Source organism: Pempheris klunzingeri, chromosome 6 (assembly GCF_042242105.1).
Source record: "Pempheris klunzingeri isolate RE-2024b chromosome 6, fPemKlu1.hap1, whole genome shotgun sequence".
In the NCBI taxonomy this organism is placed as follows: Eukaryota; Metazoa; Chordata; class Actinopteri; order Acropomatiformes; family Pempheridae; genus Pempheris; species Pempheris klunzingeri.
Genome location: NC_092017.1, coordinates 14,989,972 through 15,005,997, shown reverse-complemented (window position 1 = coordinate 15,005,997; position 16,026 = coordinate 14,989,972). Strand labels below are relative to the sequence as shown.

General features: G+C 44.6%; 1 protein-coding gene across 1 annotated transcript; it reads left to right on the top strand.

Annotated features, from left to right (window-relative positions):
* Window positions 1-2,695: 2,695 nt before the first annotated feature.
* On the top strand, window positions 2,696-14,949 carry enc3 (ectodermal-neural cortex 3). Its single transcript, XM_070832561.1, has 4 exons — window positions 2,696-2,967; window positions 4,236-5,270; window positions 5,362-6,141; window positions 13,457-14,949. The coding sequence occupies exons 2-3, from the start codon at window positions 4,248-4,250 to the stop codon at window positions 6,106-6,108; spliced, it is 1,770 nt and encodes a 589-aa protein (XP_070688662.1). The 5' UTR covers window positions 2,696-2,967; window positions 4,236-4,247; the 3' UTR covers window positions 6,109-6,141; window positions 13,457-14,949.
* The last annotated feature ends 1,077 nt before the right edge of the window (window positions 14,950-16,026 follow it).

Sequence of the window (16,026 nt, the reverse complement as noted above, 5' to 3'; positions counted from 1 at the left end):
TTGCTCTGTCAGCCAACTTGCCTGTGTAATTGGAAAAATAAGATACAATTTTCAATAGAAACTAAACTTGTAAGCTTGCCTGGGTAACTATGTGCAAAGCTGGAGCCAACAACATAAATAGAAAGTCATAAGAACCTCTGCATTGTTTGGTGCTGAGGCTTGGGCGTGAGGATGACCCCCTCCGAAGACCCCTCTCCTTATGTTTCAGACAGGATGACCTCACTGAGGAGACCACCTGCCTTGAGGGAACAAATATGTGGTACAGTGAGTCTGCAGGCAACAATGGACTGACCGTTACTGTCATCCAAACAGACAGTCTGTGAGTGGCTTGTTGCAATGCTGGGGGCATTTAGGAATAATTGTGGGGGCTCTGATTAGTGGCGTGCCTGCCTAAGACTAGTTAATGACCAGTTTAACAATGCTTGCGCCCAAGCACATGCAAACATACACACACATACAGTACACATGAGACCAGTCTGGCTTCAAGCCACCGGGCTGAAAGGGGGGAAGGGAAGGTTGGGTTAAAGTGCAGCAAAATGAATTAACCCTAGATTACAATCATGAGTTCATTAATCTAATCTTCTTAAATTCTTAATCTCCTCAAGGCACACTTGTGTGTATGAAAGCATTTGGCCCAGCCAGCTACAAGGGAGGCCTCAATAAGCACCAGCAACAAAGGTTATGAAAATGTGAATTACTCGTGAGTGTGTTTATGGTGTCAAACTTTGAGGTTTCAGACTGTTCATAGTTATTTTGGGGCTTTCAAGTGTAACAAAAAATATTTTGGAGACTTGAATTATAAGTAGCAGGCAAATTTAAATCCCTCGTGAGGAAACAATAGGAAAATAGTGGATGAAAGGAAAGCGGACTGAAAAACACACACAAACACACACACACGCTCGCATACACAGAAACTCAGACAGAAACCGCACCAGCTTTTAATCTTCAAAAGCAGCTGCTGAGTGACAGTAAGAGGCAGTGAGAGAGAGGGAGGGGAAACCTGAGCAGTGTGGCGTCGACTCCGATAGTTGTGTTTGTGGTGCTGGAGATCAGTCTCCAGCAGTCAGTCAGTTTTGAGACGGAGTCTCTATTGTTTGAAAATGAAACCTGAAATATTCTAGTTATCACTGGTGCATTAACTGTTTCACATATATCTTTGATATCCACTTGTCTGCGTGTGACTATCGTTCAACGGGGCCTCTTTTGACTTGTCTTGACTTGACTTGCATGAAAACTATTGACAGTTACAATGTCTCTGCTGCATTTAAATGTCCCCATTAGACAAAGTCCCAGCATACACAACAGCAGGGCCCTTAAATCTGGCACACCTAAATGGAATCAAGCCATTGTTACTGTCATTAATTACACCTGCAGACAAGTTGGAACATGCCCCAACAAAGCCTCTTGCACAGAAAACAGACTTCATTCTTGATTCTGTTCTGTATTTCTTGAAAGTGCTTCAATACTTTTTTCTATTACTCACAAATACAAGGAAAATGCACAGAAATTTGTCCGGTTCTTGACTGACCCGACTTGTCCTTGTACTCTCACGAGTGCTTAAATCCTTCAGAAAATGCCTGGAATTCAGCTAGAGAAACAATCTCATGGTCCTCTGAGGGACTTTAACCTGCCATCATATGATCATTAAGACTGTTGGGTACATGGAGCTGGCAAGCAGAGAGAGGAGTGTGCTGTGTCTGGCATCTCTGCAGAGACGCTAATCAATATTCCTGATGACTGTGTTCTCAGTATTAATATCTGAGTGCGTACATCCTATAAGAAGAGTCTGTTTTTCCTGCTTGCTCAGTTTCAGACACGCACTGCTGGATCTACCACCGAGGACACTGAGGTCATGTCAAAAACTCGTGGATAGTCAGTGTTTTATGAGCTGATTCCAGATTTTTAAAACTCAACATGTTTAAATGTGACTACTTTTAGGCCAGCAAATGAAAATGAAGGCTTCACTATAGCTGCGTATCTCTCCCCCACAGTTGCATTCCTAACAGTGTGGAAATGGCATTCAGAGCTCCAGGTTTGTCAGCAGCATTTTTCAGACAGCGTTACTAATTCAGATCATTCAAAAATGATTCAGACGTAAAGCCACATGCTTGGAACTAAGTCTGCTCCGACTGGGGGCAAATCCAACTCTCACTTATACCAAATCCATGCTAAAACTATTTCTTTTATCCGTTACTTTATATCAAATTAAAAAAATCAGAGATATTCGTTAATATCGTATTAATCTCTCTTCTTTTTACTCTGTTTTGTCTTATTCTTATTTGATGTGATGTTTTACTCCTTTCTATTATTCTATTTTTGCATCTTTTTATATTACCCTGTATTAGCTTGCCTTTTCATGTCTCATGCAAATCCCTTTTAAATTGGCTTGTTGAAATGTGTTGTGCAAATAAACGTTTGATAGCAGCAAACTTAGAGTTTTGCCTCTGTGAGCGAACAGGTGTGTCGCATCTTCTCTAAGACAAAGATATTTGAAAATGCTGATGTGCACTGACCCTGAAGGCAGTGGGATGGGATGGGATGGGATGGGATGGGATGGGGTGGGATGGGATGGGGGGTGCAGGGAGCCTGGGCTGCGGTGATTGAGCCCATTGGACAATAGCAGGAGGCGGGGGAGGAGCCAGAGCCAACACTCCGGCTGTCGGAGCTCTTTCTCTGCGCTCCGCTCGTGTCTCTCCTGCAGGCTGCGTGGCTTCCCGAGAACAAACCCAGCTACTAACTTTTTTTTTGTTTTGTTACGCTTTTGTTTATTTGAACGCGTTCAAACAAACTCTCACCTCGCGTCGCTCACAAATGGCTGAACCATTTCCTGGCAGTTTAACACACGATGCGGGTGTGAACTCGGAAGGCTGATTCGTCTAATTTTGTGCCACAACTTCACGCAAATCAAACGACGGAACAAGTTGCAACCGAGATAAAGGAATCCGGATCAGCGTTGCGCCTATCGGGGTAAGCATTGATCCCGCTGAAGTATCGATCGCGGAGATACGTGCGTGTTTGACTTTTGTCCAACTTCCGAAATGTGAGGAGTTTAGTTACAGGCTGTAACATCGGATCCTTTGATGTTGTGCTCATTGTAGCAGGCTGCTGCTAACTTGGGAGGAAAGTTGAGCGCATGCTGAAGTGCTGACCGTAGTTTCACATTTACTGCACAAAACGAATTGGATTTCACGCTGAGTCCCTCCACGGAAGTCCACCGTCCCCCTTTCAGAGGGATTGAATAGCCGACTTAAATTTATCTGCTTGGACACAATAGAGGCTTTTAAGCGGAGGATATTTTTTTTTTTGGTCGTTTTCAAGCTCTGGATTGTCTTTATTAACCGACTGTGATATGCCATGAATATTACTACCAGGTTACTTCCACACCGAGGTGAAGGCGTGACAATTTTTTTTGCATGTTATTGCATAATTATGTTTATTTGAATTCAATAAAACTTTATTTTAATTCCAGCCTCCCACTTCATGCAGTGGCTGCAGGCCTGTCTGATTCCACTAGGCTGCAATGTGGATGATCAAAAGAAAGATTGGGGCTTTTCATCTGTTGCACACTGGTTACATAATTTTATCCTCAAGGAGCTGGTCTGGGGTGTCGCATCTGATGTGGGCTTGAAAGCTTTGCCTTTGGCACCATCTTGCATGTGAGCCAGCAGAGGAGCAGAACAAGCTAGCAGGAATTTCTTGGCTCAGGCTGTGGTTGGAGGTGACTCACAGCCCTGACATGTTTATAGGGCTGGGAAGATGTGATATAGGACTACACACCCAGGTGTTCTGTCCTCGCCTGTCATTAATTACAGAAGGAAGGTTGTGTTATAAGTCGGTCAATGTTTTGAGAATTGAGTCTTGGCTCCGTTAAATGTGTTTTCTACTGTAAATCTCTGTGCACACACTGTTTTTTCTGTGGGAGGGCTCCTTATCTGATCCCCTTTCATCTCTAAAGTCTGAAGTTCATTTCATTTCCGCTGTGCCCAACTGTACTGATATGAGTATTTTATTTCTGAACTACCCATTCATCAGCTGTTGGCATTGTGAGCTTTATTTCATCATAAAATGGGAGGTGTTTATGGTAGCGTTCACATCAAAAGGAGGGTGCATGACCTGCATAAAATCTCTCCCTCTTGTCTAAATGTCATAAACTGTTGAATCAAACACAGAAAAAGAGGCAGCTATTTCTACTTGTGCTTATTTATATTTTTTTAATCCTCCATTTTCTCCTCCAGACCTGATTCAAGATGTCCGTCAGTAACCACGAAAACAGAAAATCTCGCTCTAGTTCCGGGTCCATGAATATCCAGCTCTTCCACAAGACGTCCCACGCAGACAGCCTGCTGACTCAGCTCAACCTGCTACGCAAACGCAAAGTTTTCACAGACGTTGTCCTGAAGGCCGGAAACAGATCCTTCCCCTGCCACCGGGCCGTCCTGGCCTCATGCAGCCGATACTTCGAGGCCATGTTCAGTGGCGGGCTCAGGGAGAGCCGCGACGATGACGTCAACTTCCACGACTCGCTCCATCCGGAGGTGCTGGAGCTCCTGCTAGACTATGCCTACTCGGCCCGAGTCATCATCAACGAGGAAAATGCAGAGTCGCTCCTGGAGGCCGGCGACATGCTTCAGTTTCACGACATCAGAGACGCGGCGGCAGAGTTTCTAGAAAAGAATCTCCACCAGTCAAACTGCCTGGGGATGATGCTGCTGTCAGATGCCCACCAGTGCCAGAGACTGTACGAACTGTCGTGGAGGATGTGCCTGGCAAACTTTGCTACTCTCTTCAAGACGGAGGACTTCCTCAGCCTGCCCAGAGACAAAGTCCAGGAGCTGATCCTCAGTGAGGAGCTGGAGGTGGAGGACGAGAGCTTGGTGTACGAGGCTGTCATCGACTGGGTCAAAGCCAACATGGAGCACCGGCACAGCGAGCTGCCCGAACTGCTGCGCTGTGTCCGCCTGGCGCTGCTCCCCGAAACATACCTGCTGAAGAACGTTGCCTCAGAGGAGCTGGTGATGTGCCATAAGGTGGGTCGGGAGATTGTTGAAGATGCCGTGCGGTGCAAAATGAGGATCCTCCAGAATGATGGTATTGTTACGGGGTTCTGTGCCCGGCCAAGGAAGGTTAGCCAGGCCCTACTGCTGCTGGGAGGACAGACTTTCATGTGCGATAAAGTCTACATGATCGACAACAAGACGAAAGAGATCACTCCCAAAACAGACATCCCCAGCCCCAGGAAAGAATGCAGCGCCTGTGCTATTGGCTGCAAGGTATGTGTGCGTTCTATACCTGAATATGTGCATATTTTCCGTACTACTGTGTAGGTGTTCTCTAACTGTGATTTCTGTGTGTGTGTGTCAGGTTTATGTTACAGGAGGCCGGGGCTCTGAAAACGGGGCCTCCAAAGACGTCTGGGTCTACGACACGTTACACGACGAGTGGTCCAAAGCTGCACCGATGTTGGTAGCCAGATTTGGACATGGGGCTGCGGAGCTTGACCACATGCTGTATGTCGTGGGAGGGCACACTTCCCTTGCAGGATCCTTCCCGGCATCTCCGTCTGTGTCTCTCAAACAGGTGGAACAGTACGACCCTCAGACCAATAAGTGGACTCTGGTGGCTCCGCTCAGAGAGGGGGTGAGCAACGCTGCCGTTGTTGGTGCCAAAAAGAAACTCTTTGCCTTTGGGGGCACCAGTGTAAACAGAGACAAATACCCCAAAGTGCAGTGCTTTGACCCTTGCCAAAACCGGTGGTCTGTGCCGGCCGCTTGTCCACAGCTCTGGCGCTACACCGCAGCGGCTGTGGTCGGAAACCATGTTGTGGTGATCGGAGGCGACACTGAATTCTCAGCCAGCTCTGCTTACCGGTTCAATAGCGAGACGTACCAGTGGTCAAAGTTTGGTGACGTGACAGCCAAACGGATCAGCTGCCATGCAGTGGCATCAGGAAACAGACTATACGTGGTCGGCGGGTACTTCGGGGCTCAGAGGTGTAAGACACTAGACTGTTACGATCCATCGTCGGACTCTTGGGACAGTGTGACCAGCGTGCCCTACTCACTCATTCCCACTGCCTTCGTCAGCACATGGAAGTACCTCTCAGCATAGAGACAGACGCACTGACTCTCTGAGGTTTTTACGGTGAGTAATTGTAGTTCCCTCAAACTGACACAAACAAACAAGATGTCAATTATACGTGCTATTCATAGTGTCAATTGCATTGTCGGGTAATATATTGGAACTCACTTTATGGAAGCAAAAATATCTTCCCAGGTGAGTGTGGGTTTGAACCGGACGAGGCCAGTTTAAAAACCCCTCACTGTTTTCAGGGTTGCTAGTGGTTACAGTTACACATTATCTAGTTGCTGTGACAGCTGGGTGTTGGACAAACATAGTGAAGTCCTGGTTTAGAGAGCAGGAGGAATGTCAGCGGTGCTGGTAATTACAGAGCGAGAGCTACAACACAAGACCTCCGTCACTGACAGGAGCGAGGTGGAGAGGCCGGGATCAGGTCTGTGCTTGTAGTGCCAGAAAGGTGAGTGGGCAGGGTGCTCTGCAGGGACAGCCCGGTGTGACTGCCCATTATGGGGAGCTATTAATAGGTGTAAAAAAGGTGATGTGACACATGGTGATTAACATACGGTGCCAGAGGAGCCCACGGAGCTTTCAGCGACTTTTACATAAGAGATGAAACATGCCCTTCATTAGCTTGTGTATATGTGATGCACCACTTAAGATCTCAGCCTGACATGACTGAAAACCTAGTTTAACCCCAAAATTGCCAACATATATCTTTTTTTTTTTTTTTTTTTGTGCTTCCAAAAGGTTATACATTATCCATGTAGCACTTTCTTCAATGTGCTTCACAGGATAAAGAGATAATAAAAACCTTCTGCAGCACTGCGTGTGCTGACAGAAGTGTGAGCACTCTGTTCTGCTCAATGTAAAAACAGTCATATCAGTGATCTTATCAGGAATTTAGGAGAGGATGTGGGGAGGACGAGAAGGAAGGATGTGGAGATGATCAACTGAAATGTAATATACCGTAGAAGCGAAGAATTGCTCACGCTAAGCTGCCTGAAGGTACGTCAGGTGGCAGTTTTCACAGCTATGTGGGAGAGGATACTTTTTTTTTTTTTTCTGGTTTTCGCGCAGGGCGAGGAAGGAGACATGAAGGGCTTGTAGCTGGAACAAGATTAGGTAATGCAGTGATATTCTGAGGGTTTGCAGGTGTTTTTACATGTGCTCGATGGTGGTAGAACTAGTTTTAAGTTTCCTGTCCTGTGTTCTTATTTTAGCACTGATGCAATCATCTGAAAATGGTTCATATCTGCTGTGGTCATTGAATTTGTATTAAAAAAGCACACACTCCATCTTTTTTTATTGATGGTCTCAAGGTTTCATCTTAATGGGCGTATTGAGATTTTAAAGTAAAATGACGCATTTATTAAGATGACTACGTTCACTGAGCTCCCACAAAGCACGTCTGTCCTAAAGTCATTGATTATGTTGTGCTAAAGGTTTAATGGTTTAATTCAGCCCATTGCCATAAATTTCCAGAGTATTATCCAAGCAAACAAATCGCCACACTTATATCAACAGTTCACTTATGCAGCGTTTCCAGTTTTTCACTTTCTTGCCCAGATTTAGATGAGAAGATTGATACCACCTTCATTCATATGTTCAGCATGAGGCCAGTTTGCTTAGCTTAGCACAAAGCCTGCAAATGGGGGGGGGGGGGGGGGGGGGGGGGGGGCAAAACCTGACTTTGTCTGAAGGCGACAAAATAACCAGTTGTTGCCAGTGTAAGCTAAGCTAACCGTCTCCAGGCTCCAGATGATATTCACTATTATCTTCTTGTCTAACTCTCACCAAGAAAGCAAAGACGCCTCTTTCCCAAAATCTCAAACTATTGCTTTAAGCTAGACTGGAACAACACACTTTTGTCCCCTTAAGTCTTTTAGCCAAGAAAGCAAACCGACAGTTTTTTTTCTGTCAGGAATACAGGAAACGGCTCCAAACAAGCTCCTTTTTATTCTGCCAAGAACTTTTTTTAAAGTAAAGCTGAGCGGAAGCAAGTGAGAAGCAGAAGGCTTATGTGTGACTTGTGTCTACAGTAAACAGCTGGATATAATGGAGCTGGGGGCTTAGCATTATGAAGCTGCTGGTATGGACCGCTGTCTCCATGGTAGCGTAGGTTTTCTGGAGACAGACAGGCTGGCTATGAAAGATCAAGGGGCCGCATCCGTATGAACTCAGTTCAGTTACGGTAGCTACCATCCTGCTGCCAACTGCCTTTATGTTTAATTACAGCAGACGTGGAAAAAAGCTCAGATTTCCAGCTTGTTAAGCAGGCGTTCTACCCTGACGCTGGTCGACTCTCTCCCAAGACAATAGGGCTTGAGGGGAGAGGTGAAGTGAAGTGGCAAAAATGCAGGGATTAACAAAGTGACACAGTGCAGGACACATTCACTCTCTCACACACACACACACACACTCAAAAGGAAAGAAGGAGATGAAGTCGAGAACGAGTAAGACCAGAAGAAGCAACGCTATATTTTGCGCCGTTTGGCAGCCGAGACTAACGCCTGCCTAAAAATACTTTTGCTCCCGAGGTTGTCAACTTTCAGCTGGGGTCAGTTAGAAAAATAATTGTGTATATGTGTATATATGTGAGTGTGTGTATATGTGTGTTCCTTTCATGTCTACAATGGGGCCAAAAACCACCAGTCAGCTGTTGAAGTATTCACTAGTAGTACTGTGAGTTTTTATGCTGTTGTAAAACCACTCATTTTCCACTCCTACTACTCTCTCTCACACACACACATACACACACACACACACACACACACACACACACACACGGGCAGTTTGCATTGCTGGCATTGCCTGTCCTTTAAAAAGCCAGCCATCCTTACTCTAATTCGGGAGGAATGAAGGTGTGGCCTGCATTCCCATTAGTAAAGATTTGTTAATGTTGCCTTGCGGCTGAGGCCTCTTAGTTGGCCTGGCAGTTTGCGTGGTGTGTGTATGGGATTACCAGGCCCTCTGCTCTTTTTGTCACCACCTTCTGTAGTTTGTAGCCCTGTGCATTTCCACCAGATGTGACTAACCACAGACCAGTCCAGTGCCAAGCCAGAACCCACTGTTGATGGAAAAGTATTTGTAAATGTTAAAGCATTATGGTCGCATTTGTTATGGTCCAGGCAGGAGAAGTAAATAACTCTTTAGGCTAAAAACATGAAGACCTAAATACAGATTTAATTGTAATATTTTGACTATCGCCTGTACAATCTTTACAGCTGCCAGTTAAGCTCTAAATTGTATATTCAGTGTGTGTTTTGGAGATGGTAAGCAGAAGAACATGATGGTGTAATCTGGTCAGTTGTTTGTGCCAGACTAAAGCAGACAGGATGTAACCTGAGATCCCTGCGCAAAGATCAGGACAGTCTCTCTCTCTCTCTCGCTCCTTCAAGCCACTCAGGTCTAACAGCCCCAGAAATTACTGTTATCTATGCTTGCGCCCTTGTTTCGTCTCAGACTGCCACCCCCCCCCCCACACACACCCTCCTGGTCACCCACTCATTCCTCAAAAATAAAAAAAAATATCACAGACATAAGCAGCATTCTCTTTTTAACAGCTTCAACATAAGCCCTTGTGAGGTGGGCTCGGCTCTGTGTGATAGGGTACACCTGGAGAGGTCGGGGGCCACGGAGGGAGTCCTCACCGGGCCCTGTGCGTCCCCAGACAGCTGCTGTAAAATGGAAAGGTCACGGTGGGATCAGGGAGGAGGAGTGCAGAGGCCTCAGTCACTCAATACTAATGTTTTATTAATGCCTCGCTGTGAGGGCCACCAGGAACACAAGCTGAATGAGGCTTTTATTGTGGCATCTGTGTACAACAACGACCCCCCCCCCACCACCACCTTTCTCTCAGACACACACATACACAGTTAGCGTTAGCACGTGCACTCACACTTCGTCTTCAGCCCCTTGAGTAATCAATCTGCCACATTACAGCCCTCGGCACGGCAGCTTAAATTTGCATAAACCTAATGGAGTTTTTATTGGTCTTTTCTCCATGCTGCGAGTAACAAAAAGGAAAAGGGGAAAAAGATGCTTAAAATGGCTGAATAATCACCCAGACTAATTTGATTACGCCCTTAAAAAGAGACGAGCTGTCATACAGTTACAGGGGCCTCTTCAGAAAGCCAGCTGGGATGGGACTGAGTGTGTCTGTCTGGTAATTAATCTGTATTACGTAATATTTGCGCCTCTGAAGTAGTGCTGAAGTGTATTCCGAAGCGTGTATTCAGTCACAGAGATACTCTTTGTTCTTATCTTAAACTTAAGTCTCTGCAAGGGTTCATCAAGACATGCCTCAGTATATACTTGCAGCTTTACCAAGATACTTGTGTCTCTGAGCTCACCCTGGAGTCCTTTTATCTGTTCCTGAAAGCGATGCAAACTCATGTAAATGAAGTGACTGTGATTCATACGTTGTTCAATACAGTGAAATTCCTGGTGTTCATTAGTAAACATGGCATAGGCCTTGTAGGACACAAGGGACAGATAAAGAAAGAGGACTCAGCTTTGGTGTGGTGCATCGTGGGTAATTAGGCCTCTGTAAAACGCAGATGGAGTCCAAGGTACAATAAAGCTTAAAAAAATGGAGATGAGTGTCATGATGCAGGTGTCTTCCAGTTGATAAATGGGTCCCCACCTTGTGCTGCGTGCTCCTTCCACTAGAGTGTAATTACTGAATCATAGAAAAGCTCGAGAGATTTGGCGATTATTTTCTCAAGTTTATACTCCATTCCCATGTGCAGCAGAAAGATAAGTGATGGGAGCAGGCAGAGTGAGTCAGGGTAAACCTCCAAGTGTCAGATCCGGTCACCTCATATAGTTTCAGCCATCTGTTTAGTCTGCTGAAGGACACATGGGCTCCCTCCATCGCTCACAGCAGCACACTGTGGCTACTGCAGTGGACCGGACCAAAGAGGCACCAAAGGGGCATCTGGGTACTTTCTGGGTTACAGTTATTAACCCCGCCACCTGTTGGCATCCCACACTCAAGACATCTTACTCCCTGTTGCCAGCTGGGTGTAAGATTTGTGAAGGTCGTGGTTTTTTTTGTTGTTGTTTTTTGCAACACAGAAAGTGCAGAAGCAACTAAGTTTGAATATAAGTCAGATGAGTTCATTGTGCATAATTGACCTTGACATGGCAGATAATAATGACGGGACAGCGAGACAGTCTGGAGCTCATTTCTGGTCACAGCGGGATCGTTGTTGTGGCTGAGGGAGCTGATGGTTGATGATGGGAGATGGGGACGCTGGTTTTTGATTGATGTGCTGATGATGACAAATGCATAACCTTTGTGAGCCAGAGTGCATCTCCATGGAATACATTTCAACAGCACAGTCTAACCTCTAATACACTGTTCAGCTTCCTGACATTAGTTCATGTTGGTGTCTTGGCAGCATGTGAACCCCCCCCTTCTCTTTGCAGTAGATTGAGAGGGATAACTAAATATAAAGCTGCAACTCTTATGAAATGGTGATATAGTCGTAGTTGGAGCAGACCGGCAGAGTATTTAAGATTCAGAGGCCTGCTCTTCATCAGAGAGAGAGATTAGATCAGCAGCAGCAGGACTCAAGAAGTGCAGGCGGTGACCCATGTACAGACACACACACACACACACACACACAGACAGAGCAGGAATGGAAACTTCCATGAGGCCTGCAGTTGCATGTGATACTTTACTTGGTAATGTGCTTCTACTTGGGCTTTGATCAGGGAACGTGAGCTGAGGTTGTCTCACAGCAAATGCACTGTTTCTGGTTCGCTCCAGGGCTATCAGTACTTTCTGAATACTTTTTTGTTACCGAATGAAATGTGTCTGTAACACAGTGTATCATGATCTGTCCAGTACTGAAAGGTGGCACCAAATTTCTGGTCAGTTTTAATCTTGTTTTCTCATTCTGTGATCAATTATTAGGTTCTGATTTTAATGATAATTTAGCCACTTTCAGACTACCAGCTCTTGTACAGTTTATGCAACATTTAACATTGAGAGCTCTGGCCTCTTTTGTTAAAGGAATAGTTCAACATTTTAGTATACCCTTATTCTCTCTCATGTGGAGAGTTGTTGAGATTTCATGGAGCTGGTTGCCGGGCAACGTCACGGTGATGATAAGGCTCCAGGAAATAGTCGGCCCTCATAAAAACGTATTGGTTTAACACTTCTAACATCTTTGTAATGTTTATATATTTATGTTTTGTCACACTAAGGTATTGGGAGGGAGTAGTGGGTGTTGTTAGCATTAGAATCAAATGACTTAAAATGTTTGGTTTGTGCCTTGAGGCCATTCAACTGACAGGGAAATGGGCAACGTTTTTTGCATTATTGTTGTGTAGACACATCTATTTTAGCATTCATGTTTATTACAAAATACTGCAGTTTGCCTAGCATCAACCTGACAGAGGCATTCTTCCTGAGGGTTTAAAAGCAAATAGTTTCCCTACTGCCTCTTACTCTGAAGCTTGTTTGTAATCTCTTACCTCTCTGTTGTGTTTCCATTAGTAGCTGTGTCGCTGTCCTACTGTTATGCTTCAGGCAATGTGTTCACAACAGTAACAGATGCGTATGGATCAGTGGAGGCTTCTGTAGTGTCAGTCGGCTTTGTTGGCCATGGAAATGAGAACTCATTAGGTTATCTAAACAGGCCCCCAGCAGCCTGCCTGTAACTGTCAACTGTCTTTCTCCTAGAACAGGGAGCACACACACAACTTTCATCTGCTCTGGCAGAACAGAATTTTCATCAAAAGTATGCATATCGGAGGTAAACATCGTGTTCGGGTTTCTCTCCAACCCCCCAAATATCCAGTGGAACATTCCTCCATAACAGCAGAGAAAGAAAATTAGACACTGAAGTATCTGAGGTCACAGAGAAATGTGAAGATGAGAGATTCCAAAGAAATCATCACAATGTTTGTAGTAAAAATTATGCGTAAAATATTCAGGAATTTGAAAATTGAACTGTAAGAAAGCCTCTTACAGTCTGAATTATATCCGGATAAAGCAGATGAGCAGATGGTTTTAGAATGTGTTTTATCCACAGAAGCTTATTTTTACAGAGTGGGGTCCTCTCCACTGTCACCCTCAGATATTTATTACCTAGCGACAAAAATGGCTTGAGCAGCTTAATCCCATATGCCAGGAGGACTTTGGTTAAATAATGTCCCGTCCTGAGGCATTATTAACGCTATGTGGGTAAGCCTGATAAAATGGCATGGTGATAAGCTGATGTGTAGCCCGGAGGACCAAAGTCTCTGCATTCCTCTCTGCTCCCTGAGAATGTCCAGGCCGCCCCTCTGGTCATGTGGCTGTTCCTCATACAGCAACAGGGTTCACGGGACCCAAACATTAATCTCCCTGTGTCTCTTTCCCCAGATCAGCCGTGGTGTCTGGTATGCAGGCATGTGTCACCCTTCACCGGCTGCACAGAGGAGGAGAAAGAGGAAGAGTTTGTTTATTCCTGCTGCGGCTCCATCCATCTTCTGCAGCAGAGAAGCGAAGGCCTGAGTCCTGGAAACAGCCCGGAGACTGGACGTCTGTGGCCTCTTTTCACCTGCTCTGTTTACTCATATGTCTTGTGTAACTTTCCCATGTAGCCACCAGCCTGAGCTGGTATCGTTGCCATGTATACTGCAGGGACTTCACAATCATCTATATGGAATCTGCTTCGGATCCGCTACTGGGTCTGTTTCAACCCTGCACTGCTCAACTGACTCACACCGTCGTCAAACACATGTATCATCTCGCCAGTAGATTACCAGTTTAACAGACTCTGTAAGGACTTATTAGTGTCTCTCACTGACATGTTGCTTTACAGTGAACTAAAAAAGAAAGTCGGCTGTCCTTTGTTGTGGTTTCTCTCCCCTCGTTTCACTGGGCGTTCTCTCAGGTGTAATTTATTTGGACTGCTGATAGATTGAATTAGACCTTTGCTATGCCAGGCGTACAGGGAAGGAGAGAAGACGTTCGGGGAAGTGTATGATTTTGTGCACAGAAACGATCTTCCTGTCCGTATTTTTAGAATTTGGACTTGGGCTTCCCTCAATTTTGGCGAGCTAAATTTGTATCTTCCTCCTCAACTTAAAGTACACGCTCGCAAGAGAGAATGTGGCCCATGGCGGCTGAAGAAGATACTTTTCTTTTTCAAGATGTTATTTCAAACAATGATTCTTGTCATATTTTTCTGTGTTTTGCGTCTCAGGGTTATGTATAGTTTGGCCTTTATTTGTTCAAGGAAGGGTCACATTTTTGTTTTCTGTCTTCTTTGTTTTTTGTGAATGTACTTTTTTTTGTTATAAATAGTTTTACAGAACTCTTGCATTTTAGAAAACACTTTTTTTTCCAAGTGAAAACGTATGATTATGCTTATAGCAGTGGTCATACTTAAAATATTGCCAAAACCTGAGAAGCTAACCTTAGTGTCATTCTGAATTTAAAAAACAAAAGCTAAATGTGTCCAAAGTAGTTAAGAAATACTTTGTTATAATATTTTTTTTTTTCATTTCGTATTTCAGGATCTTTAATGGAAGTCTTGTGTGTGTATAGTTTGTATATTTGCTTTGTAATTAATTTGTAGAAGCCTTTTGATTTGCACAATTTGTACAAAGACATCTCTTAATGGTCTTAATTTTGTATCTTTGTCTTAACCCAGTCTGGGTAGTGTGAATAATCAAAGCCTTTTTGTAGCAAATTATCAAGTTGTTTCTCTTTGAACAAACTTCATTTGCTCTGGGTAAAAGTCTGCAGTTCTCCCATATATCAAAGTATATATCCCATATACTGATACATTAAGCTAATACTGATACACCATCTATAACTTCATGTTCTACAGGTCATAACTCGTCAATAAATATCTTGCTGAAATCGTATTGTGTTGTTTGTCCTCTGTTTTCCAGGGAATGACTGGAATTCAAGAACTGTGTCATTAAAACAGCGTGGGCAGCCGTATAATCACACAGGTACTCTTAACGTGTACCTGTAGTTTCCAAACGCAGGTTAGGAGTGGTTTGGTATTTACCAGGAACACCCGTCTCCTTCCTCCTGTCTGTGTGTGCACTTCAGATCCCGAGAGATGACGAGTCCTCGCTCTGTTCCTCTCACATTATAATCTCCTGTCGCAGCGATATCACACATTCTGGTTATGTGGTATGTGAAGTGCAGGCCTCTGCTGCTCTGACACTAACATGTAAGATGTGTGCACATTATAACACTCAGACCTTGAGGAGTCTGCTAATGCTGCTCAGCGTTAGTCAGGTGATCCTCCTCCATACCTTTTCACTCTGTAACAGTGAGGTTTACGTGAGAAAACGCTGCAGTGCAGACTGGGCGTTGGGTGGGAAGAAATCTGGCTGGGACTCCGACTGGCAGGGAGGAGGACCAAAGAGGAATGTACCCACACTCAAGTTGAGGGAGGTGGCTCTGAATGAGCTGCCTGCAGGCTTGGCGTTTGAGGGTTTTTGTGTTTTTGTTTCTTCAGATTTTGATAGCTCCTGGTATACTTAAACTCTGAAATTATTCCTTTGCTGTCCTACCCTCTGAGGACCTGGCATCAGATGAAGCCTCTGATGATGAATCATCTCTTAAAAATGACCTACAGCATGATCTTGATCTCCGATCCCCTCCAATGTCAATCCTCCAATCCCTACACATTTCATAAATCTATTTTGGGGTAAAGTTTAATTTTTAGTTTTGACTGTTTTTGGAAGCTGAAATATTCACTGCCATGTTTTGATGAACTCAAGGTACACTTACTAGCTTTTTCAGTGCTCCCTCTCCAGTCAGTACATCATCAGTAGGGTAAAACCAACCTGTCGTACAACAGTCTAAACCAAGGACCCAGAGTACTCTACTACTGTAGTGATATCAATGGTTGTGTAATGCTGTTAATATGGTTAGAACCCTAGAACACTTAAACCTGTTGTATTTGAGAACGTGTTGCATGGCTG